This window comes from Sparus aurata, chromosome 18 (genome assembly GCF_900880675.1).
Source record: "Sparus aurata chromosome 18, fSpaAur1.1, whole genome shotgun sequence".
NCBI lineage: Eukaryota > Metazoa > Chordata > Actinopteri > Spariformes > Sparidae > Sparus > Sparus aurata.
Window position 1 is genome coordinate 28,790,150 of NC_044204.1, and position 24,602 is coordinate 28,814,751.

General features: G+C 44.1%; 1 protein-coding gene across 11 annotated transcripts in view; it reads right to left on the reverse strand.

Moving 5' to 3' along the window:
• The window catches only part of dlg3 (discs, large homolog 3 (Drosophila)), a 91,339-nt gene that overhangs the window by 3,771 nt on the left and 62,966 nt on the right, over positions 1–24,602 (reverse strand). For 7 of the 11 annotated variants that reach the window (XM_030396818.1, XM_030396815.1, XM_030396819.1 and 4 more), the window contains 15 exons: positions 24,329–24,465; positions 22,766–22,910; positions 20,871–21,033; positions 14,332–14,488; positions 13,579–13,681; positions 6,864–6,978; positions 3,773–3,949; positions 3,595–3,670; positions 2,899–2,998; positions 1,324–1,365; positions 1,077–1,127; positions 886–987; positions 624–796; positions 269–378; positions 88–179 (listed from right to left, as the gene is read on the reverse strand). In XM_030396818.1, coding sequence (XP_030252678.1) covers positions 88–179; positions 269–378; positions 624–796; positions 886–987; positions 1,077–1,127; positions 1,324–1,365; positions 2,899–2,998; positions 3,595–3,670; positions 3,773–3,949; positions 6,864–6,978; positions 13,579–13,681; positions 14,332–14,488; positions 20,871–21,033; positions 22,766–22,910; positions 24,329–24,465 — 1,743 coding nt within the window. Of the gene's footprint in view, positions 1–87; positions 180–268; positions 379–623; positions 797–885; positions 988–1,076; positions 1,128–1,323; positions 1,366–2,177; positions 2,224–2,898; positions 2,999–3,594; positions 3,671–3,772; positions 3,950–6,863; positions 6,979–12,022; positions 12,500–13,578; positions 13,682–14,331; positions 14,489–20,870; positions 21,034–22,765; positions 22,911–24,328; positions 24,466–24,602 lie in introns of those variants that run through there. The other 4 variants (XM_030396814.1, XM_030396820.1, XM_030396823.1 and 1 more) reach the window with 4 other exon arrangements.

Here is a 24,602-nt window from a genome sequence, read left to right on the forward strand (position 1 = left end):
ATAATTAAAAAAGTCATTAGCTACGGCCCAAATTGGAACTACAAAGATTAATCACGAATCCAAAAGTAAAAGGGAAAGGAGACCAACCTGTGAAATACTCTCCAAAGTCCTGCTCCAGCTTAACTGCCTTGTCAAAGACTTTATTGGCCTGCTCGTACGTCTGCCTCTTATTCATTTCCCTGAAAAACACAAGTAGATGGTTAGAATCACAGACACCCTTACAGTTACTATTACTGTAACGACAGTATGTAAAAGAGCTCAAACTCACATTAGGGCTTCAATGGATTTTGGTTTAATAAAGATGGCGATCGGATAAAGTTGTGCTTGCTGCAGTCGTTTTATGGCGTTCCCAGACACATCCAGAATGCAGTGTTTCCCCTGTAGGCAGGCAGAGAGAGGTTCTCTTAAAGTCAAACACTTTTAACTCACAAGAAGGCCACAAGTTCATGAGGGGACTGACTGTGGCTTTTGTAAGGCTACCAAAAATATCTACCGCATATTAACAATTTTTTGAAATGTCTGCTTCGCTATGTCCGAAAAATGCTTCTGGTTACAACCCAAATAAACCAAACCCCATCTGGTAAGACAATCCTACAGTAGGCAACATAAATCTCGGTGCGTACCCTCTCAGCCACAGTTCTGACGGACAAAATGCTCGTCCCGTAGAGGTTCTCGTTGAATTGTCCTGCCTCGATGAATTTATTATCCTGAATGTCTTTCTCCATCTGCTCTCGCGAACCCACAAAGTGGTAATCCTGACCGTCCATCTCGTTCTCTCGCCTTGGACGAGTCGTATCTGCAGATGGGGGAACGGAACAAGTTTATTTTTGACACTGCCGTCATGTTGATTGTATTGTTTAAATGTGGTTGTTGCCATGAACTCACGGGGTACGCAGGAGCCAAACTTGTGGGGAAACTCGGAGATGAGGTCATCATTTACTCTGTCCTTCATTGGACCCAATATGATCACAGGCCTTGTGTAGTGGACTGCATTAGAGATGAACAAGGGAGGTGAGGATACATGTAGAAATACGAAATCCATAGTTTGACTTGTTTTATGTAAGTGCTTCACTCACTTTCCTGTCGAATGACTGGCTCATAGGAGAGAATCGTGTCCTCCTGTCCCTCTGTAATTACACAAAAATCAACATCGGTTATTTGACATCTCTATTAAAGTCGTACAATAAAATAATGTGGGCTGATGGAATATTAATTTACAGATGTCATTTCACAAGTTAATTTTAAAGACATCTATCATCTTATTCATCTATGTGGGCAGTGTAAAACAAACCAGAAAGACCACGAAAAATCAAGGTGACTCACTCGAACTGCTTTCACTGTCACTTGTGTTGGATGTCAGGCATTCTGTGAAAGCAGAAGGAGAGGGAGTTGCAGATAATCTCAAAAACAGTAGAGCCACAGTTATATTTAAATAAATTATCATGGGTGAAAATGATTTCCACCTTCCTAAACAGTAAAAAGTAGGGAAAAGAAGAGCATCCTGTTTCTACACATCTAAGCCATTAAAAGAAGGAGGGAGGGGGGATAAAGAAAGCAGAAGTCTTGTCTGGCGCAGCAGCCGTGCTCTCACAATATTAGGGAAGTGGTTTTAGGTGCAAGCAATAGGAAATTAAGTGTTTCCTGTGACAGTATCCCAAATGACCTGCAATTCCCTCGCCAATGTTTCCTATTACTAGATCTGTGCCTGTGGCAGCGGATCTCATATCGGGGAAAAAACAAAGAAAACATACAGGCGTTACGCCGTCCACAGGAGGGAGGCAGGAGCTGGCTGACTCAGGGGAACTGGAGGGAAAAAGTGTTTCCACCCAGGCCCGCTCTGGTGACAGATATATTCCAGCTCTGTGTGACCTTATCTGACAAAACTGCTAAACATTTATTGTAAAGACCCCATAGGACATTCAGAATAAGTGTAGCGCTTACTCACCCTCCCTTGGGAATGTATATTTTACATGTACTGTGAATCTGAATAGGCATGCGTTTGGCTGTGTGTGTGTGTGTGTGTGTTATGTGAGCACGCATATAGGTCTGTGTGTGTATATGTCACTCTAAATGTGTGTGGTTTTAGCATTCCCAGCTGGGTCTGCAGTGACAAAGCATTTTTTTTTCTCTCAGAGCTCAGGGGACAGCTGCTTGACACAGTACAACCACACACTTACTCAAACTCTTTGATCCATAAAAGTCATCGCTTAACCCTGGGAAGTCCTAGGTGTCCCGACAGGTGAGAGCAGAAACCAAGAGAAGAGAGCAGACAGGAAGAAGAAGAGGTTAGTGAGAGTTTGGGGCAGAGAGGGTGAGGAGTGCTGTGTGGTGCTCGCCAGGCCCGCTGACACATGGCGCTGTGCTGTACTCATTAAGCCTGAGCCCCACTTTGTTCATAGTAAGCCACGGCCTTTCAATTACACAAGCCCAATCCCATTAAAATAGGATTTTGACCTGTTAAGTGTTAAAGCTTCAGTCCAGTTAATGAGATTCTTCTTGTTGTGGGTCAGTGACTGACTGGAGGATTGATCAGGACTTACACAAGGAGTAACATCATAGTGTTAGACGGCCTGTGTGTTAATGCAGTCAAGAACGTGCACACACACCAAGCGCAGACACACAGCTGGCAGCACACACACAGCTGGACACTCCTCTGGAGCCCACAGACAGATGCACAGACACACCAGAGAGAACCCCACGTCTCCAGCCTGATGCCGGCTCTGCATGTGGGGCATCTCTCTGGGACAGTGAGAAAGGGATGAGAGTGGTGCCATGGCACACACACCATCCCTGGAGGTGAGCGGAAAGATGAAAGTTGAGAGACAGAACTAAAGCATGAAGGGGAAAGGAGGAGAAAAACAACAGCCCACCCCCATCGATCACACAGCTGGTACTCACGTTCAGACTCCACCAACTCCTGCACAATATTCTCCTTGCTCTTGTAAAACGGGAACTTGCGTGAGAGGTTGAAGCTTTTTTTGCGCTTTACTTTGACTGGCTGCTTGTCGATGTGTGGGTGAGAATAGAGGGGGGGGGGGGGAGGTGGGGAGGGGGGCAATGAGAGGGTGAAAACAAAAACAGAATGGGTTTCAATGAGGGTACTCGACGCCCATGCAAAAAACAAATGAAATGTAAACAAACAATACACATCAAATAATGAAAATGAGAAGCAGGTAATGGGTGGAAATGAATGGAATATCAATTCGAAGCAAACAGGCTTCTGTTTACCATCTTAAACATTTTCATTAAATTGAATCTGCTTGCATTACAGATGATACAGACACAACATTACAGCTGATTTATACTTCTGCAAATTAAACCTAACAGATCAGCCTCTGACAAACGTGCAGACATTTTCTTAATATCACTGAGTGCACGAGCTGTGGAGGTTACAGAGACCTCTCATCTCCTCAGAGCTTCTGTGTAATCTATACAGTAATACGAGTGCTTTTTGTGCTTGCTTCAGTGAGCAGGTGCTGGTCTCTTTCCCACACTCAGGGGGGGAAGTAGGCCATCTCCCTGGGAGCCCAGCAGCAGCTCTGAAGTCAGCCTCTCTGGCACCAGCGCAGGGAGCAGCTGGCCCTCTACACTTACCCTGTTAGACTCAATCATGCCTGTCCTGGCGTGGAACTTGACTGTTTTTAACCTGGCCCGCTCCTTCTTCTCCACTCTGGGGGGAAAAAAGGGAAAAAAGTTTAGGCTGGGCATGAATGGTAGGAGTCACATTAGCTTCGTCTGGCATTTGTGCCCTGCAAATGAAGAGTGAGTGTACCTTTTCTTGCTTGGAATGACCCCAATCTGCTCGCTCTCTCCATGTGGCGTGACCAGCCTCGCCTGCCACCACTCATCGTCAGAAGCGTTTATGACATGGAGGATGTCCCCGTAAGAGAAGCTCAGGCCTTGGCTGGGCAGGCAGCTGTCCCTCGTTCGATCGTAGTCAAACAAAGCTCTAAAAAAAAAAAAAAAAAAGCAAAAAATAAAGGCTTTGGTTACTCTCCTTCCTTCATCTTTTTTTTGTGAGCAGAGGTTCCACATGACAGTTCAGGACGACAGCAAATATGTTTGGCAGAACAGCGATCTTCTTCTCTGGGACAAAATGGATTTTATTTTTCATGTATAAGGATCTCTTAGCAAATGACAAACTGAACAGAGTGTGTCTTCTCATGCTGTTACTATAGTTACGATTACTTACTGGCGAGAGGCCGATGCAAAAGATGAGGCGTTAAAACCCAAAAGGATACAGTAAACTCACAATCAACAGGGGACGCATCCTATTTTTTCACTGACAATACGACATCATAAAACAACAATTATATGGTGAAATCACCAGGAGGATAGCTAGTTAGCTGTCATCAGCAGGTGGGCAGCAAAGTTCTGCATGTTCAGGCCCAAACACACCGAACCAACTTCAAAGAATAAGTGGCGATGAGACCCAACTGTTGCGTTGCCTCATGTCACCCATGTCTTCACCAAAAAGCTGTACTTGAACACAACTCAAATGGCTACAACTAACAACCAACTAGCTTGTATGTTGCGCACCTGTGTGAGAGAAAATAACTCCACGAGGTGACAATAGTCTGCATATACTGATATACAAACTGTTGTTATAATAAAGCAGCATTTGCATTCATCATCATCATCATCATCATATTCACATCACTCTCCCTAATCTAATCAAGAATAGGTTTGATAAAAGGTTGCAAGTGGCACTGGCGAAGAGGTAGAGGTGAAAAACAAAGAGAGACTGCGCTTAAAAAGGGGGAAATCATTGATGTTACATGTTTCCCTTTCTGTCTTTCTGCTGCTGATTCGGCCATAAAAGCCACTGACAAGGACGGGCTAATAATGGTGCAGGACATACTGCAAAAATTAAGGCCACGACACTTACTGAAGGCCCGACACTGGCCAACAGCCAACTGTCCTTGGGCTAATAAAGCTAATGGAGCTAACAGAGCTAATGCAAGACACATAGCAACAGTGGGAGTTCCTGTTCAGAGGAACATAAAGCCTTAAACGGTGAAGTGCAGTTTGATCTCACAACAGAATATAAAGTTAACAGCAAATATGTACTGAAGTATTTCAGCTTCAGCAGCTTCAGTACTATGAATACAAATACTTTGAACTAACAACTATAGATGATAAAAATAACAAAGACAAGATTTTTTTTTACATTCATTTTGGGATGGTGGTGAATAAAGTTAGTTTGAAGACTTATTCCAGATGCACCAAGATCAAATTACTCTGTCTGCACTTGGCACAAAATGGCAGCTATGAATGTCCTACATTACACTGTTGGTCTTTGTTACTGCTTTCTTTTACTCAACATTACCTTCATGAGGACTCTGTCTGTTATTAACAAAAAGTAAAAAATGTGCACATTAAGGTGTTTTTAAGTGTTGTACTGAAACAGCAAGTGTCCATGTACCTTTACAAACACAAGGTCACATTTCTCCAACTACATGTATATTAAAGCATGCCAGGCATTCATATATTTCCTCTTGACATTTCTAACTGTTGTTGCCACATAGTTTCTACCACAAACACACATTGTCTGAGTGCGTCACTATCTTGTCAGACAGGTAAACCCACAGCCATTTCTAAAAAGGTATTAAGACCTGTTTTACAGGTTCAAACAAAGCTTGACCTACAGGCCTATATCTACAGGACAAACACCACGGTCCAGTGCACAGACACGTTGAAATAAAAGTGTATTTCCTCCTTTGGTTAAAGATTTTTGCTTAAGTATTCCTGCCAACTGACACTGCAGCTTACACTGCATTAAGTAAACAGTCATGCTGAAACTGTCCCGATGCATTCCAGTGGAAGCTTATCTCAAAGTGCACTTTAAACACACAGTAGTTTGACGAGTGATAGTCAAAATTCCAAGCTTTAACCAGTTATGGCATATTAACATAATTACAGAGTGTTTCAAGGAGTGTGTGAGCACATATGACACTTTTTTTTTTCTTTTTTTTTTGGAGAACACCTTACAAGCTTAACGCCTCCACATTCTTGAGGCTGGGCTGGGAGGACATGGCGGCTCCTGCATCAGCCGGCTAACAAGACAGCCTTTCCAACATAACTGTGGGCTTAGTCACCCGCACAGGAGCAGGCTGGGCTCTACATGCCTCATAGGAGTTGGTCTATAAGAGAGGCATGACTCAGACTGGTTAACACTCCCGTTCTATAGCGGGCGTCCAATGAGATAACACCTATATACTTTTGATACACCCGAGTGAGGTCCATTGCTGCTGAACTTAAGCTAAATCAATCTAGTAATGTAGCCATTAGGCTTAGGTTAAGTGAGGCGCATTAGTGCTTCAGCAGAAATATTGTGAAGCACTTGGACTATTGAGTTACATCACTACCTTTCACCTTGACCCCTGTGAGCCCTCTGTGACTCGCTGCATGTGTGTGAGCAGAAGGATGCCACCTGTTTTAATTCCTAAATGAGCCTCCAACCAGTTTGGCAACCAGCCCGAGGTGTCATAACTCAGGTCGCTACAACAAGCGTCACTGTCAATCTACCTTACACAAAGTAGAGTCAATGTCATACACAGTATCAAAACAACGCCTGGGAGTACCTGTCCATCCGCTTTTTAAATCAGCTCAGTGCCCCAAATTAAATGCTTCCCCCATAGCTCAGCTTGAATGTTTATCATATGATCTATGTGATATGTGTCATGCTGCTGCCCTCTGACAGCGAGGCTGCTTCTGACAACATGTGCTCTTAGGCTTTATCCCTCCTCACAGGCAGGTAAAGGTTTATTATGCAAGAGTGGTTATTTTGACAACAGATTTTTGGTATTTGATGTTGTGAGTGCAAGCATGAGCGTGTGTGTGCGCGTGTGCTCCAGCTTTACCTGACGTAGAGGGAGCGTTTCTCACTGGTGCGCAAGGAGCCTGATCCTGAGCTCATGCTGCTGTTCATCATCTGCTCCCTCAGGTCGTGGATCTTGGACTCAAAGCGACTGTACTCTGCGTTGGAAGAAACAAAAAAAAATGCGTCAACACTACCCCAAAAATAAACTCTTGAGTATATACTACCCCCTAAGGCTTCAAAGTCGATACACCCAAGGTTAAGGTGGTGTTAAACATTTCGAATACAGAATGGACCCTGCAGATTTGTTGGAGATCTGTGTCTCGGTTAGTGCTGCAGTGAGCCGGAGTGAATAGAGGAAAGGTTCAGCGAATCCTTCGGCTGATTAATGACCCCAGGAACAGATGGTTTATCACAGATCTGCCTTACACATCCAGTAATGTCTCATGTCAGGTAATTAATTATACAGATTAATTAGGTTCAACATGGGCTCTTTAGTGTGGTTAAAAAAAGGGAAGGCCTCCAACAATTTCCAATGCATGACCATTTGTCATAGGTGTGTAAATCCAGTCGCTGCTCAGGAGTCCAGGGATGATATATGAATCCAACTGGACCTCCTCATTAAGAATGCTCTCATTAGCCTGCTGCGCGCAGCGTGCTCTGTGCCCGGGCTGCTAGAACAAGCTAGGCCACAGCACCACACAGCACAAGGGTAGATAAACAGACCGGCAGATGCAGCTAGAAAAACAAGAAGGCTAGGCTGCTCATGTGATCACACAAAGGAGGCGCTGGGACCAAAAAACAAACAACACTGTAAGCAACCAATTTTGACAATTATATACTTTACACAGCTGATGAGAGGAAGGTAACTGCAGAATTAATGTGATAATGTTTCATCCCGCACAGGTGTCGTTAGCGGTATACAACTAGAGTCACATTGTTAATGGGATGTGATGATGTACACTATTGCTGTAATGACACAACATACCTACGTCTTGATCATAATTAGCCTATAAAAGAGTCAGCGCCAGAGAATATCATCCGCATTTATTCCACATATCTCTTTTACTGCCTTGCCTTTAGGGATCCACTCCTACCTTACAGTTTAATCATCCATCGCTGGCAACACTTCCTATAACGTGAACAGCAAGCGATCAAAGTCCAGATTCAGTCGAACAAGCCACAAGTAGCCTTGAAAAACACACACCCATGACTACAAAGACGATTTCGGCGAAGTTAGTCCAAGCTCCCAGAAAAATCCTAGACAGGTGCAAAAACAAGCTTCAGGTCGTTGAACGCGAACCCTTTGCCGAAACCTACAGGGGACTCAAAGCAAACACGGAACCTGCCTCAGGCCTGGTGCCAGCTCTCCACCGTGGCCTCGGCTCAAAGGGTTAACAATACAAGAGTGACGCTGCAAGGTGAGGTAACCAGACACCGCCTGACTGCCTGTAACCAAGAGCAACATCCTAGCACTCCTGAAGCAGGGGCAGCACATGCGGAAACAACCATTCAGACTCGTCCACTTGGCTCTCAGGCACAGGAGACACAGGGGAATGGCAGCGAGAGAGAGGAGGGGTTGAGGGACAAGACAAAGAGCAGCTAAATAGACAGAGCAGTCTTGATGCCCTGAGTCACAATACCACCAACCTGAAAGGCTGGCTGAGAGTGGTGTCGGTGAGATAGTAGCACAGGTGGAAGAGCTACATGCTCTGCTTGTTCACATTTCTTACTTCCAATGATTCATCGAAAAATACTGTGGACATTCATGAGGAGCAGGAAGAGGACCTGAACTACAACTGGTTTTAATACTCTGTGGGAAGTTGGGCTTGGAATCATAAACTTGGCCATTTTTTTCTGCCATGCATTGTTTACAATGATGACCTGAAAGTACAATTATGTATGTATAGTATATGAGAATATCTATGCAAGTATCAAAATTATTTCTCAATCTACACTTACTTCCTTCATACTGAAAGGGTTTCAGGTTCCAGTGACATTATAGTCAGATGACATGAGACAGTAAAGGAAGTACACACCTGTTAGAAAAGGAACACTGTGATTCTTTTGAACTGTATTACAACAGAACCACATGAGAGGGACGCATTATAGTCATACAGATGCTTTTTAATGTTTGTCCCACTTCAAATATGAAGCACCCAGGCTCATATAAATGGAAGCAAATATTTCAGAACTACACCTGGACTATCAGGAAATCTGAGGCTAATTGCGTTGCAGCATTCAATCCTCAGATTACTCGTAAATGGGGGTGTGCAAAATTAAGCAATTTTGTTCACTGATTGCTGGTCACATTAATAATCAGGAATGAAATTAATCATTAAATGCCCCTAAAACTGGATGCCCTTGTTCCGGGACCCTTGGTGTATGTCACATCCCATTGCCTTCTCTCTTCTTTTCCTGTCATCTATATCTCCACACTTTGTTATTGTGCAGCGTCAGCGCTGGAAAAAGGTCTGGCCGGACCCATTATCATTTTGGAAAGGGGGGGGGGGGTTGTAAACACTCAGGGTTGTATGCATTTCTTTGAAACAATCACAATTATCTTGGGTGCTGCAAAGCCCAGGATGCAGCAATGGTGCCCTTGCAAAATTATAACACGTAGAAGAGGAAATTCCGATTAAATAGTCGTCCAACGGCACCGTTATACCAAAAGCCTACTTTGTGTAAGTCTAACAGTCAGCTATCTTAGAAAAAACAAGAACTTCTGAAATAATAAACTGTAAAACTTTTTACTTCATGGAATTTTTAAAGCTGACATGGTCTATTTTTGAATAAGAGTCCCGAGTAAATGAGGCATTTGACTCAATAATTTAGTACTTGCAACTTATTTGAGTCATGAAATAAAAATGACAAAGTGAAACGATAATGCAATCACTTTAATTTGCTGCCTCCGCCTGCCATTATTTCATAAATGGCCACAGATAACTGATAAGGTAAAACATGCAGTGAACTAAAAGCTCAAAGAAAATAAGAGCCCACCTCAGGAATAAAGAATTAGTCATACCTGCGATGTTGATTGATACATTCTTAAATGGTCCAGTTCTTTACAGTGACCCAATCAAACATAAATCATTCATCAACACTAACAAGCACACTTTTGAAATGCTGGGAGTCCACAATTATTCAAAACTCTGTCCCTTAAAGCACTTAATACACAAGAGCTAGCCTATATTTTTAGGAGTGACCCACAGGAAGAAAAGACAGCTAATAGAAACTGGGACTATTCTGTATCTCACTCCCACTGCGTGTCCTCATTAGTCGTACAGCTTCTTTATTTTGGGGGACGGTCGCTGCGCTTTTGATCCAGTTATGCAACACAGAAGGCATGTACTTGTAATGTGAGAGTGTGTTATGTTCAAGCCAGTGAGGGCACACACACACCCTGCCCGATAATATACTGCAGGAGGAACATAGACCCTGGCTTTACTATTTCGACAGACTTCTGTAATGCATATTGGTGTGAGATTGGCGAGGGCGCACAGAGTTTAACATTTCCTCCACCGCCCTCCTCCCATTTCCTACATGCAGGATTTTGGTGTAATTACACTCCTTGATAGTGGGCAGCGTGTGCATATACACTCCTCACACATCCATTCCTTCGAGCTGAATGCAAGTGGTGATGTTCCAGTGAGCCACAAGAGTCAGGGGGCCCTTCTGCAGCAGCCAGTGTGCTCTGTTGTGGTTTCTTCAAGTCTTCAGTGCTGGCCCACCATCAGAGGCCCGTGGTCGCTCTGGGTCCCAGCCTCTGCCCCTGAGAATACCCTCCAGGCAGTTTGCCCTGCATAAACTAGCATTCGCCCTCCACTTCCTCCCACTTTTCTAACTGTCCTTGTACAGCTCACTGGGGGTTCCTCCTGCTCCACACTCGCACGAATGACATGTGAAACACCGCTTTAGCATGCCAGCAGAATCACTGGCGACAGGTCACCAGAGGGGATGCAGGAAGTCAATCATTTGCCAGCACTCGACTCACGTCGTTTAGAGTAGTTAGGCATTGTGCACAAACTGATAACTGTCCTTCGCTGGGTTACAAAGGGGGCGCGGGGCTGAAAGCATGGTTTGATATGGAAAACAAAGGTTCCCTTCAACTAACAACATTGTTATTCAAGATGCTGCCTGATTGGTCTGGCATGCGAGACAACATCAACTCACATGGACAAGAATGAGGCATTATAAATAAACATTTTGTAGCGGATGAAAAAAAAACCTGTATTGTCAGTTCTGATTTGCCGAGCCGATCACTGATCCTGCTCCACTTCAACTTCAATGACCTTGGAGAGTTATTGGACAGTCGAGGCTTGTGTTTTCTTGAAAGAGAAAGGAATATGGAGGGAGAGCGTGCTACAACTTATGCCCCTTCACATTCCTGTCATAGTCCGACCTGAGAACTCAGCCTACATCTAAAGCTCACAATATCCTTCCCATTGTTGTTATAGCCTTACTGTAGCATGCTAGAGCAGAGACGTATAGGACAGCTAAGACATGGAGGGAAAATGAGTAGCTGCCATAACGCCTAGGCCAATATACAATCTGCTTTTAAGAAGAAAGAGCAGTACTGTTTTGCAAAATAAACTCACAGGCCGGCCAATAAGTAAATTCTGCTTCAGTCAGCATGAAAATGGACCTGTGGTCAGAGAGCTGTGTGTCCAAAGTCTGGTGTGGCAGTGACTTAATGTTAATGTAAAGAGGTGAGGTCACAGGTGAGGTCACTGCTTAAACAACCACCAAGCTGACACACACACCTGTCTGACCACACCTCTGTGTCTCCACCTTAAGGTTTCGGTTACATAAGAACAGCAAAGAAGACTCTGACTGAATCCTGCTGCAAACATATCGCAACACAAGCTACTTAAGTGTCTTTAAATTGGGAAATATAAACCAAGTCATAATCCAAACCAGTGCAGTTTCCAGGTAGAAGCAGCAGCAGGAGTGTACTAACTACAGCAGGGGTGAGGCTATCACATGTCTGCCATGGTATCATTAATTTCAAAAGGGAGCCATTTTAAACTTTAAAAGGTTAATTCTTGCTTTGTTCCCCCCTCCAAACACCGTGTAACTTAAACCCTTTTACTATTCACACTGTACACGCCGGAGTGAAACTACAGGTTACAGCTAACCAACTCACGTCACCTCAGACTACAGTAGCAGTCAAGATAAACCTGTTCTGCCATCGACACTCACTCAGTTTGTTCCCGTTTCACCGGGCAGTATTTTCCCAACGATTGTTCCGTCCTCGTCTCACCTCAAATTAAAACGATAACCGTGGCTTATAATTTCTCTGTCGCTGCCGGTAGTTTCTTCATCCAGCCATTAGGGACTTCATGCGGCTTCTGCTCGGCTGCTGCTGCTGCTGTTGTATTCGAGCCCATCCCCCATCCACACACAGGCTGGTAGACAGATACAAAAAAAGTTGGAAGCCTCTTTCTTTCTTCCTTTCTTTCCTCCAACTCTTTTAAACTTCCACCCTCCCCGGGGCGTCGTAATGGAAGCCACAAGCTCAACACGGTTCGCTCAGTGTCCTCTTTCCATCGCTGTCCGAGGGGGTTTGTGTGTCCACGAACAGGAGCTCGGGAGTTTGAACAGGGAGGGAAGAAGAAGAAGGACAACAGCGGTTGGTTTGCCCGCCTTGCAGTTGGCTCGAGCCTGCGAACACAAGAGCCGCCCCTGAACCTGAATAACGTCCTGACGACAGCCCTTCAGGAGCGCTGCCCTCATTTTACAGACGCTGTGTGGTGGGTTTTTTTTTCTTTCTTTTCTTCTTCTTATCACGCAGGTACATCTGACGCCTCATGACAGCGTTAAAGAGCCATTACAGTCATTTAGTCCAGGACTTTAGTAAAGTTAGAGACACTTTTTATGGTCTAGTTTGCTCCAAGAACACAAGATCATACATTTCCCATGATGCAACGTGACAGGGCTTTTACATCTGTTAATTTCTTTTAAAATCAAATAAAACACAACCATATATCCTGCTCTATATCTCACCCATGGACCCAATATCAGGCACATCTAAAACAAAACTTGTTTTTGTGCCATCTCGTTGCTAAACTAAGCTAACTTAGCTAGCTAGCAGTGCGTTCATATTTTCCATATAAAAACAAGAATGCTATCAATGTTCTCATCCGACCCGAGCCAAAAAAAAAAAATATTGAGAACTTTTCCTTTAAACTTGATGCTTTTAGTTTGAAATGCCATGTATAGTCCTGAGATAACCCTTTTGACTTCGCCTGGGTAATTTTAGAAAACTAGCTCCACAGCAACAGAGGACATCAGTGATGTGTAAAGTAAACCTTTAACATCACTCGAGAAAACACTGGATACAAAACCTGGCGAAGTCACTGACTGCAGTAATTTCATTCATTATAACTTTGATAGTAAAGTACAATGTCACCAACAATGGATCCCATAGTATTGGCTACATTTGTCTTGTTGACTGAACCAGTGTCAAATCCTTGTTTTACTAGCTTTGTACATCATAATGAGATTATGTTTAATCAAATTACCACAAATATTTTTTTAAAAGCATATAAGGCCCAATTAGATTAGCCAAATAGCAAAGAAATCAATCGCTAACAGGCCAATCTGGCTCAAGAAAATCTTTTGAAATCTTACAATTAGTTCCAAATTGTTTGATGATGACTCTTTCCGATACTGCCAAGCAAAACTGTGCATTCAAGACCTATTTAGGCAGAGTTTCATGGAGCATTCGTGTGTGGTATGGGACAGTATGGCCTCACCTTCAGGCCTGTACTGAGCTATGATGGTGACAGTCTGTCCTGCCCTCTTCAGTGCTGCAGCCGCCTGCTCATGTGTGGCATTCCTTAGATTCACGCCATTCACCTGCAACAAACGAGTCAGACATAACACCTGTCATCAGCTGGAACACCAAGATAAGATCCTAACGGTGTGCTGCTTGTCTAACTGGATGTAGCCATGGTTATTCTCAAGTTGGATAATTTCATTTTGACCTTCCAGAGATAAGATCTGTATTGTCGTGTAAATACCTAACATTAAATACAATCAGATTACAAGTAGGAGTGCAAAAAGTAGGAACTGTTTCACACTCATGTTACTCTGCCTGGGGCTGAGTAAATTATTTTTCTTCAAATAATGTATTTTCAGTAAAAAAAAAAAAATGCATTGATATATATATAAAAAAGGCATATTTTAAAAATAACACAAGGTTCTGCAAAGGTTAAAAGTTATGCAATACAAGTCAAAGGATTTAAGTATTTACGATATCGTACTATATTGAATAGTTTATGGATTTAAAACTTTCTCTTGTCTGGCAGAGCACAACTAGTCTCCCAGGGAGTTGCTCAAGGGCATTTTAGCAGGGCAGATGTTAGCTGGCTCTCTAAACACTAGACAACATTAATTCATCATCATTTTCTGACTCCGGGAGTTGGCTGAACATTCCTGACAACCGCCTCAGCCTTGTTGCAGTTGTTGATGTGGGCAAACAGAGATCTTGAGGTTGAGATACCGACCGAGAGAATCCGGTCGCCCCTCCTCAGCTCTCCGCTCAGGTCAGCCGGCCCTCCTGCCAGGATGAAGGAGACGAAGATGCCTTCTCCATCTTCCCCGCCGACGATGTTGAAGCCCAGGCCTGTGGAGCCCTTATGCAGCAACACCTTCCTCGGCTCCCTGCCAAAACAGAGTGACAGCGTCAGGGTGAAGGGCAGGACAGAGAGTAAAGAAGAGGTGGGCGGAGAGAGAGATATGGCCAAAACGGAAATAGAAAGAGCATAAGCAGAGGGGTACACAGAGGCTGTGTCAGACAACAGCCAACTTCTACTGGTTTACACTGTCAGCTGTGGCAGCTGCAGTCAGCCTGTAGATATTTTAAAGTGAGTAATTCAAATAAAACATTAAAACCATCTGACTACAGGACCACTCACAAGTAAAAAACAATCATTAAACATGTAATAATCATACTGCTAATAAAGATCATTTGAATTACACTCATAACATTGTAAACAGTTCTGCAAGAGATACAGCAAATGCAATAAAACAAGCAGCAACAAGATGGGATCCTAATGCCTATTATCTGCTGCCTATAGAGCGGTCTGCTTCACATGGGTATCTCATGTACACGTGTACACATTGTAAGCACCCACTCATATTAATGTACGCAGACACAATGAGCCACCTCCTGCTCGACAGTCCCGCCGAAGCTCTGCTTTAGCTTTAGCTTTAGCCACTATGACTCATCCTCCAGCAGGCTACCCAGACTGCCTCAGCTTTAAGATGCTAGTGAGGCCAAAACCGCTGCTATGGTCCACGAAATCCCTCTGGGAACACACTTCACACAAGTACAGACACACACACACACATTCTAGGAAGCCCAACATTTTTTGTCTCAAACACTCAAACACAGGCTCGCATACTTTACATACAAATGCATACATAACCATACATCTGCAGAGGCACTCACACACACACACACACACACACATACAGTTTCCTCTCTTGACAGAAAACACTGCATGGTTCCCATTAGTGGTCTCCTCCTGCAGTACTCAGCCTGCGGTCTACAGGAACAATTCCTCCTCAATCCCTAATGGCTGCGCTCAAACTTGCTGTTAAGACCATTTTCCCTTCGATGGCAGACAAGGCAGCATTCCAGACTTTCAAAATCATACCCATGACTGCGCGGAAAAAGCGTTGATTACTCCACTAGAGGGAATTAAGAGCATTGGAAAATCCTACTTAATAACACAGAGAAACTTCAGATATTTTAACCAGACTGTTAAACTGTGTTTATTTGAAATGAACTGAACCGAGATGCAGACCACTAAATAAGATGGATCGATTGGAACATAATGAGTCTCGGTCCATAGTATGTTTACAAGCTTTAAATATGATTGTAATGACAAAGCTTGGCTCTCCACTATGTTATTTGATTTTATCCTTTTAGATCTTCTGATGTCCAGAGATGAAAAAATGTAATTGAAAAAAAGGCAAGAGGCAAACGCCTTTAAAATGTGCTGAAACATCTAACTTTCTTTTAAACGAATGATGCCTTAAATAACCTCGCTTTCAATCTTAAGTTTTCTATCCCAGCTCGATGAGGCACACATTCCTCCATTACCTGAACATCCAGAACCGGTGCTTGCTTCTGAAAGAGCATTTCCTAACAGGCAGGCTCCTCACCAGCGGCATAGAAGATGAGATGTTGACTGTGAACATGGTGGCTATGGCACATCGCTCGGCTCTGCGTTACCTCCTCGAGCCCTCTTCCTATCTGGCCTTCCACTGAGAGAGGGGCTACCGTTTTAGAAGCTCTTGTGCTGGAGGCCTTGTGTTTCCCTATCTCATCCTTGTGGGCCGTGATAGGAAGCAGCTCCTCTTTGGCCTGTCACAGACGCTCTCTCCCCATCATCACAAGCAAGGCAAGACTTACACTTAACCCTAACAATCCCGCGAAAGTCATCCTCCTTCTGCAAGAAGAGGCCAATACCAGACCTCACTCACATCCGGAAAATTATCGGGAGCATCAGGACTCGGTGGATGCTTCTAACTGAAAGTTAAGCAAGTTTGATCCTCTTTCACACTGTGCTGTCCCCTCGTCTCTGCTCTGATGCTGCTGCTTTGGTTCGCCCCCCCTCCAATACAGCACACTAGCATTCCAGTCTGTCAGCCGGGCCCTCTGGAGACTAGGCAGACAGATTCTCAGTAGCTCCTTTCTAATTTGTCAAGAGTGTAAACAAACTGAAGAGCTCATGAGCTGACTTTCACGACTTTCAAGCCTTTGATATGACGCCCCCGTAATCTGTGACCTGGAAGCATGATCCCCTTACTGGGAAATAATGTGCAGACTACAGTGGAATATTTGGACACAAAGGCCGGCGTCTTTTTATCAAACAAGTAAGGAACAGTACGCATGTGCGTGTATCCACGTGAAGTGTTTGTCCATAGGATTCGTGGATCGCCTGGCCATTTTCATGGAAAATGGGAGTGAATTCCTACAGCTGTAAATGCAGGGATCAAGTCCTCCCTCCCTATCACAAGACCTGCCTCCCCTCCCTTCCCCCCAGTGCCTTTTCATCCATGCCAGGAATGTAAACAGTCATAGAGCGGTAAAAAAAACCCTTTCTCTGTGCCTAGCCATTTCTCCTGCGACTCTATTCTCTAATTCAGAACGCGACCCCCCTCTTCACTCCCAACGCCATATTTTCCCTGTCTGCTTCAGTGTGTTGGCTGAGGAGGTCGCGGCTCAATCCTAAAGCCGTGAATGGATATGTGGGCTGTGGGGTTCAGCGGGTCATACTGTCCTGGACTCAGCCCAGTAATTGGCTCTGCTTGGCTGATTAATGGTGGACACTGCAGATGGACGCCATTTTCTGCAGACAGACACTACCTCTCGTAGCACTTTATCTCTCCCTTTCCCCCTAAATGGTTCACATCAGCTTACGTATAGAGGCGTGTACTGACAGAATTAAAATGCTGCTTTATCGCCGTCTTCCTCTTCATCCAAAGATTTTCTGCCTCTGCTTCATGGCCTGTGATTTTCTTCTAATATTAAATTAGGAAAAATGTTAATTCTGCTGAGGCGATAGACAACTGAAGGTACATCGTGCCTCTCCCTGTGACTAAGAATAAAATCAGAGTGATGAATGATTAACGCCTGAGTACTCGGATGAATCTGCTGTGGTAACTTATATTCTAAACTTGCTTCTGGTTTCACAGCTTTTAATAAAACACCAACCAAAGGTCAAAGCGTTCCTCGTCAGTGGTGACGGGATTCTTGCACTGGCCAGTCAAAGGTTTAATGTTTGTGCATGCCTGTGAGAGACACACAAAGTTACTGATTAGCTCACCTGCTGCTGCAGTCCACAGGCATCTGTACGCACAAGTTTCATCTGAACAAAGCAGCCTTACTAGAAGCATTGTTGTGTGTATGTGACAACTGCAGCTGATAGGACGGGCGGGGGGGGGGCTGCTCGCTTAGTGATAGTGCGCACTGTCCTCACTGTGCACACGCATGTTTACACAAAACATGCAGAGGGTTTTATCTCTTATCGAGTCCAGTGGCCAGGACAGAGACAAGGATGCAAAGGGAGTTATGTGCAGTTCTGACAAATACGAAAGGGGTAATATCAGATGGGGAAGGGTGGGGGTGTTGGGGAACGTGTCTGTGATGACACTACTGAGGGGGATGTGCAGATGGGCAGAGGGACGATACAAGCTCTGACTCACCCCTCACAACCAGCCAGCTCCCCTTCTGCGGAAGCCTGTGCTTACTACAGCATCCATCCAAAATAACCCATTGCGGTCGGAGCCAATGAGGAAGCTGCCGGGGCAGGATGGAGGTGTCTGCTATCTGCCCGTCAGTCTCATGGAGCCGGACGCTCATCCGCTGTGATTGGGAGTCGAGTCGGCCGTGATGCCCTCCCCAGACAACAACGCTGTTTTCTGATTATACAGCAGACATGACACTCGAACCCACTGGGGGCGAACAGGTGCAGGCGTGATCGCAGTATGTAGGACATTCTCATTTACACCGCTGATTTACGAGTTGTCTGGTGTGCAGGATGTATACCCACAGGTATGCTCCCTTCTGTGTCATAACTGCGTACTGCACTTAAAGCTTGTGTGTTGGCGTGCCTACCCGTATGTGTCAGCACATCATGAGGCCTCAGCGTACAGTACGTGTGCGTGATTGGTGCTGGCAGCGCGGGTGACGAGAGGGCTAAGACCTGAGTGCGTGGCCTGGTTTTCCCAGTGTGCAGATGAATCATGACAGCTGCAGGACTGTCTGTTGCTACTGGTCTGCTTGCCTGTACTGGATCAGGCTCTTACTTCCCATTACGTTTATGGTAACAGCGATGCTCTGTGTTTATATTTACATACATAGAGCAGCAGGCATGCAGCAGAATGTTTGTGTTGGTTAGGTGGCTGCAGCCAGCGCCCCCTTCCTCCTGTACCGTCTTTCCATTTTAAAACCGCAACATGGCTTTAGTTACAGCAGAATGACGAGACCACAATCTCTCTTTCCCTCACTCACACACTCTCACGCTCACTGGAAAACACATATTTGCAGTGCATGGTAGACAATATAAGCTACACTCAACACAAACACATTACAAAAAAGCAATGGTTCACACACACACAGACATCAGGGCATTCATCCATGAGATGATGCAGGATGGACTGTGGATAAAATGTAATGACGAAGCGAAACAAAAAAGAAGGAGGTCTTTTGCACACTTGGTAAAAGCCAAACAATGAGGAAAAACAACAACATCGCTGTGAATATCATGTATATTATTGTCTTCAGCAGTAACCACCAGTGAAAGTAGCTCTGGCCCGAGATAGAGGCTTAGTTTTATCGATGCCTCCTGACAGATGGAATTGAGCAGCTTGTGGGAGCGTGAAGCCCTTTCGGCTGCTCTCCTGTGGAGATGTGTTTGTGAAGAGCAGGTACGACTCCATTTTAAACCGCGATAAACAGGGCCGTATTGTTTTAGTTTCAAAGATGTTAGCAGATTAGTAGGGAATTGATGGACAAATAATGACTGCGGGGGTTGGACCTTTTAAAACATAAAAAGTAAAGCAGATTACAAAGCAAAACACACAAACACAAAGGGCAAGAAATAATAAGCTAATTTCTTGTGAATATTTCAGCACCACAGTCAGTTTGCTGTTATAGTATTCTAGCGTTTCAGCACAATTCATGTGAAATCATGAAAGATTAAGTAGTAAAACTGAGCATGTTATACAAACACAAAAAAGCAGCAGCACACTTAAAGCGACAACATACAAAGCAGCTCAGCAGACACAAGGTGAGGGGACATTTACATGCAAACACAGAGACAGAATGATAAAAATGCTCTATCAACACAAATATCAGCCCACCGCCCCTCCCTCCCTCCTCTCAACTCCTTCTCTTCTGTCCGTTGCCATCTTTCTCAGCTCAGTTTATTTCTTTTGCTTGAGTAATTTGTGCACAAAAATAGCGCAACACCTTACTGTAGAGGCAGGGGGCCTCCACCTCCACCACTACCTGTCCCTACTCCTGTCTGATGCCAGATCCAGATGCTGAGCTATGCAGAGGAGGGTTAGCTAACTGTAAGCAAGGCGTGATGGACTAGGTTAGTACCTGCCAGAGAAGGGGAGTGGACCTTGGCACAAGGGAGCAGGGGAAGGACAGACGCCTCTGAAGAGGGCCTGGGGCACCTTGCTGTCCCCAGGTTTGTGGATGACACTGTAAATAGGTTCAGCCCTGCTGTGGGGTACAGGAATCACAGTGAACGGGACAAGTGTAGGACACAAAGAAAGCACACATACCAACAAAGATGCGACAAATGCACATACAAGTCATGTAGACAGCTTGTACAAGGACATTACAGGGCCACATAACGAACACTCATCCAGTAACACATGCACTCCACGACATACACACACACACAAATGGGGGGAATACAGCCTCCTCCCCAGAGCTGTGGGTTAAGATGACTCAAGACCTCGTGGGACGCTCCAATCAAGCCTCTATGAATGCTACTTCTGATCCAGTACTTGGATAGGAGGCCAAAGGTTAAAACACAGTCATAACAAGTACAAGAAGTGACAAGCGGCCTCTCTGCAAAGTATTTGGTCAGCACACATCCGCCACACACTGTCAAGCTACAATACAGTATGCACCACCAGGGCACTGATGAGCTGGACATTGTAAATTGTTTTGCCTCATGAAACACTTTAAACTGCTCTACATACATTTATCGTCAAATTGAACCACACTATGACAACATATTTAAAACAGCAACAAAAAGAAGTCTGCAAGGAACAAAGACAAACCCATGCAAAACTAAACAAAACATAAAAAGTTTGAGGGATTAAATCTTTTATTTCCCTCCACAGCGATGACTCTTCACTCACTAACACAACAGCGGAAACACAATAAGTCCTTTAGCTAATACCCACAAACATTCTATGGTATGTGCTACGACGACTCTTATCTATACTCCTTAATGAATGTCATGCACGCAAGGAGAATCTTTCATGGCGGAAGCAGTCTGTAACCTACCTCGTGAAGTCTTCCTCCCCCAGCATGTGGCGGGGAACAGGTGAGTACCTGGACGGGGTGACCTGGGGTGGCGGGTACACTGGCTTGGGCTCCATCGCCCCCATGTAGTTGTGGCTGACGTGGTTGTCTACCATGGTTGGGAAGGCTGGAGGGAGGGCCAGGCCAGTAGGGGGAAAGATAGAATGATTACAAAACAGGCACAACCGGAACAGGGATCCACAGGTTTAGCAAGCACAAAGACCAAAGTGTGCCCACTTCAGTCTAGACTGAAATATCTCAAATTGTTAGCATAATAACATGCTAAACTAAGCTGGTTCAAATTTTAGTAGCATTGTCATTGTGAACATGTTGGCATGCTGACTTTCAAGTTCAATCACACACAGCTGCTGGTACGGCTGTTTTAGTCCTTTTATATTAAAGGTGCAATATGTAAGAATTGGCCTGCAATTGAATTCATACTCCAAACAGACAGGGGGCAGCATATCACCAGAATAAACACTCACTGGAGCTGCCATTACCTAATTGGCTCACTTAGCCATGTAGGTGACAGTTCTACTACTGTAGACTCACACTGCAAGCACGTGAGCGCTGCTGGTTAGCATGCTAATTTGAGTAGATACCTCTGCAACACAATAAACAACCTTGAAAAAACTGTATGAAAGTAAGTATGAAATTTATGAACATCAGTTATCCCTTCATGTAGTAAAACTGTATGCAGTTGGTTTGAATGCTATAAACAATGTGCGTGATAATTTCAACATGTTTGACAAATTATTATTATTTTTTTTTAAATAGTCAGATTGCTTCAGTTTTTTACACAATCTAACAGTTTTTCATGCAAAGTCTCCACGTTTCAGGAATCTTAGCAGTTAACTTGGTGAGTACAATTTTATTATTAGCATTAGGAATTGTAGCCAGCATCACAAAAATAAGAGCCAGGTTGTGCGAAACACAAATTTTTCCCTGAGGAACTAAAATGACATTTAGGAAATTGGCTATTTAAGCATGTACACTTATCTCTTCTGTTTCCTGTCTGTGCTAATCTTTACAGAACAGGCAACTGGCACTTACTAATGACAGAGATATTTCAGTAATGTACACCTGACGTCGTCTATTAACCCTCTTATCACTGGAGAGGAAAAGTCGGGGACTTTTTTTAAAATTAACTTGTCTTTGAGCATGCATACATAAGACAGCTCGCAAGCATAAAAAAAACACCTCCTTTTTCAATGAATTAACATTCTTGATGGAGGCAGCCGAGCATGATGAAGCAAGCGTTTCAAATCCAGATCATCTGACCACGGGTTACACTGTCGGAGCGGGGGTTAAGTCTGCATTAGGGGGCTCGCTTAAAACCCAGACAACTGCAAACATTTAGAGTGTACAAAAAGCCCTCGATAGCCCCCTCTAATACTAAATCACTGCTTGGTGGAAATTTGAGATGCTGCAGCTCAAGATCGTGGGCTCTCATGAGCAGGTGGGATGTGAGAAACCGTCCACACTCAGTGGGAGGCAGAGAACTGCGCTTGTTGTTGCTGTGGGTAGGATTGTGTGTGTGTGTGTGTGTGTGTGTGTGTGTGTGTGTGTGTGTAAGCATTCACTACATTCACTATGTGGGTGTCTGGGCATAGCAGTTTTGGGGAGAGAAGAGTGATCCAACACGAAAAATGCATGCAGGCCCACTGAAACATCTCTAATAGAGATGAAAAGATAAATCCTTGTGAAAATGCTCCAACATGCACCTTTTCTTATAAATCACTCTTTATAATCACTCATCCTTGAGTCAAACATTACGTATTAATAAACCTGTTTGTGTTTTGGAGCCGGCAGCCTATGGAACAGTGAGTACAAAGTGTAGTTTCTGACTGGAACAACAAGAAGAGGTAGATACGTACTGCTGGAGTAGTCCGGAGGAGCATACATGTCGTTGAGGTGCACCGGTCCTGGCTTGGCCACCTTGAGATAAACCATATCTGAGGTGTTCTTCAGCGCAGCCACCGCCTCCTCATGACGCACGTCCTGTAGCACGATGTTGTTCACCTGAATGTTATGATCGTTCGAGAATAAGATAGAGGAGAAAAGATCCCTGTATCAACACCTGAACACCTCGTGTCTTCGCTGCACGGTGACAACAGCAGACATCGCAGCAGCCATCACACCAGCCAACACAATAATGAATCATAGCACGAAGGTATTATGTGATTTCAGTACATTTCAGCAGCAGAGTGAAAGGTTGGTGTGCTGCGCAGCGTTAACAGAGGTCAAAAGCAGTAGGTAGAGGTTCTAAAAATGATCAGAATTTTCTTTAGTTTTTTGAGATCCAGTTGCCCGGAAATATACTGTCAGTCAAAAGTTTCTGAACACTCGTCTTACATCTAAAGAAATGTGCTCTGTGTAAATACCTCACAATGGACAGGTTGAGACTGCCTGGATTTTGATCAATCTAATTAGACACCTGAAGTGCAGTGTAATTGATCTGATGCTGTAAATTTGTGTTGCAATTGATAAAGCCATCATGTAATCGAGGTCTTGTCCACACGTACACGGGTATTTCCTAAAACAAATGTTTTGGCTTTTTGCATACACGCAAACAGCCCTGTAGGTTGCTGAAAACTATGTTGATGGAATGGATGTTAGGACAGATTGTTTAAATTTAGAGAGACACAAATGGGCACTGATAGCACAATAATGGGAAAGAGAAGTAAAAACGACAAATAGCATTATCCAGGACAATTCTGTGAAGAGCAGTCATGTTTCTCTGCCTCGTTCATAGTATTTCTGTAACTTAGCAACCGACGACAGAGCATACGATCTAATTCATGTTTACAACGGGACGTGCACGCCCGGTGTGCATCAGTGGCCGTCAGATATATGTTTTCAGATGTGTTTGTACGGATGGAGATAATTTTTCTAAATTGTGCTAAAACGCTCTTCGGGATGGAGACAGTTTTTTTTTACATTTCTTAAAAACCCTGCTTCCAAAAATACCCGTGTTAATGTGGACATGGCTTAAGACACAGACAAATATCTCTGTGAGACAGTTTTTACTTTGTTTTCTCTGACATGTGACTACCACAATGTTGGCTTGGTTTGTATTCTACTGTTCTGTAACTGAAAATATGACACAATGCTTCTGCTTCATTTGTTTCATAAGGTTCAATTGAGTGGGTGCCAGTTTTTTTTTTTCCATATATCAATTTGCGCTTTAATAAAAGCAGGTACACTGGAGAGGTCAAACTGATGTAATGCTTAATCCAACAAGTAAGATTTGCCGTGGCCAGCTGATGGGCCTTTTCATTGTCAAGTCCCAAATGCTGCGGTGGCTGTTTCCGATTAGCACTAACAACTATTGCTGAATTTCTTTAGTTTAACTCGCCAGCGTACTGCTTTAACACCTCGAACGAGTTCATTTTGATTTGAACACTCAGTATGTGGCTGAGTCAGAGGGAGGCTCATACAGCTAGCAGGCGGTCTCCGGTCTGCAGCCGTCCATCTTTCTGGGCAGCTCCTCCTTCTATGATCTTGGTAATATAAATGCTGTTGTCTCCGGGGATATGTTGGTTGCCGATCCCTCCGGCGATGCTGAATCCAAGCCCTGGTTTAGTGATACACACAGTCACATAGTCAATATGTGCACATAGATCCATGTCTGATATAGTACATTTTTAGAAACATTCCACTTCTTCTTCGTAGTTCACTTCTTCGTAAATACTGCTTTAAATCTCCATCATC